A 1452-nucleotide genomic window follows, 5' to 3' on the forward strand; every position below is an offset into this window, starting at 1 on the left:
GGACTGGACTGGACGCCGCCGCCGCCGCCGCCGCCGATGGGTACCCGGTTGGGCCGGGCGCTACCAGGAGCCCGGATTGGACTGCCCGACTCCTCTAGGACTGGACAGTCTCCTCCCGGATTGGATGAGGACCGCTCCCACCCAGTCCCCTGGGCGACAGGCCCCTCTTTGAACCTCACTGGGCCCAGCCAGGTCCCAGGCCCATTGGACAAGATCAGTCCCTTCTGGGTCCCAATCTCATTGGATGGAAAGGCCTTGGCTATGAACCTGGTTGGACACTCTCAGACTGCTCCCAGAGCTGCACTGGACACACTTTACGCCACACCTCTCGCTGGGTAATAAAAGGAAAAAATAATTTGCCTGCACCTGGGAATTCCGGGTTGGGTAGGATTGAACCTTAAGCCTAGAGGTCGGAACTGCCAGGCCTGGCCTCCTGGCAGTTGACTCCAGAATTCCAACATGTCATAAGAACCCTCAAAAGGGCGCGACGTCCCCAAGAAACAGACAGATGGCTGGAGCAAACTTTTACTGTCAGAGGCTCTGCTGGGCCACAGGTTCGCAGGACACCGAGCTGGCTCGGCCTCCTCTAAGGCATTCAATAATATTAGTAATTAAATAGCAACACTCATCCCCCAACCGGAATGTTCAACAGTGGTCCCACTGTGCCATGTGGTCCCAAGGGGTCTGGTCCCGTGAGGTCTGGTACTCAAGAGGCGGAGGGGGCTCCCTGATGCAGACGGGGTTAAGGCCACAAAGGAAAAGGAGGAGGAATGGGGTCTGGGGGCAGCTTGGCCGGTCCATCACATCCAGGAATCTGGCTCGGCCCTTGGGGCGACGGAGTGCAGGGCGTGCCAGGCTCCGAGCTCCATGGGTCCAGATGGGCGGCGGGGACCCCGAGGCGTGGGAATGCGGGAAGGCTTACGGTCAGGCTGTGTGTCCACCCGACCCCGTGCCCAGGTCCTCGAGGGTTCTGGGCCAGCCAAGGGGCTCCCAGGTGCATCTAGCGGCCCCCCCATTCCAGGGCAGGGGCTGCCTTCATCAGAGGAGCTGGACAGGGCTTGGCTGCGGGGCCCCGGCAGCCCATTGGCCGTCCGGCCAGAGTCCCCAGGATGGCCACACTTGCCACCTAGGATGCTGAGGGACGACGAGGAGGAACTGGAGGAGCAGTAGGCTGAGTCAGGAGCTGGAGGGTCTGGGGCCCGGGCCGGGTCAGGGGCCGGTCCAGTGGGGGTCCCGCTAGCAACAGCCTCAAGGGCACGCGCATTGGCCAGGAACTCCTCTTCCAGGCGCCGGAACAGCTGCTGCTCCTGCTGCGGGTCCAGCTGTAGGGGTGTGCGGAAGACGCTGGCCGGCGTGGCGCCCAACTCCGGACTGGGGCTGGAGACCCGGGAAAGCCGGGGGGCTGCAGGGCTGCGGGCGCGGGGAGTCTGGGGGGTGCTCCTTCCCGAGCCC

General features: G+C 63.6%; 1 protein-coding gene across 1 annotated transcript in view; it reads right to left on the reverse strand.

Moving 5' to 3' along the window:
* Positions 1-511: 511 nt before the first annotated feature.
* Positions 512-1452, reverse strand: part of LOC103272813 (GAS2-like protein 1) — a gene marked incomplete at its 5' end in the record, with an annotated part of 2999 nt that continues 2058 nt past the window's right edge. Inside the window, one exon of the mRNA XM_021718688.1 lies at positions 512-1377. Within this exon, the coding sequence (XP_021574363.1) occupies positions 801-1377 (577 nt within the window). The remainder of the gene's footprint in view (positions 1378-1452) is intronic.

The sequence above is a fragment of the Carlito syrichta genome, unplaced genomic scaffold, assembly GCF_000164805.1.
Source record: "Carlito syrichta isolate Samal-C Ts95f unplaced genomic scaffold, Tarsius_syrichta-2.0.1 Scaffold313265, whole genome shotgun sequence".
NCBI lineage: Eukaryota > Metazoa > Chordata > Mammalia > Primates > Tarsiidae > Carlito > Carlito syrichta.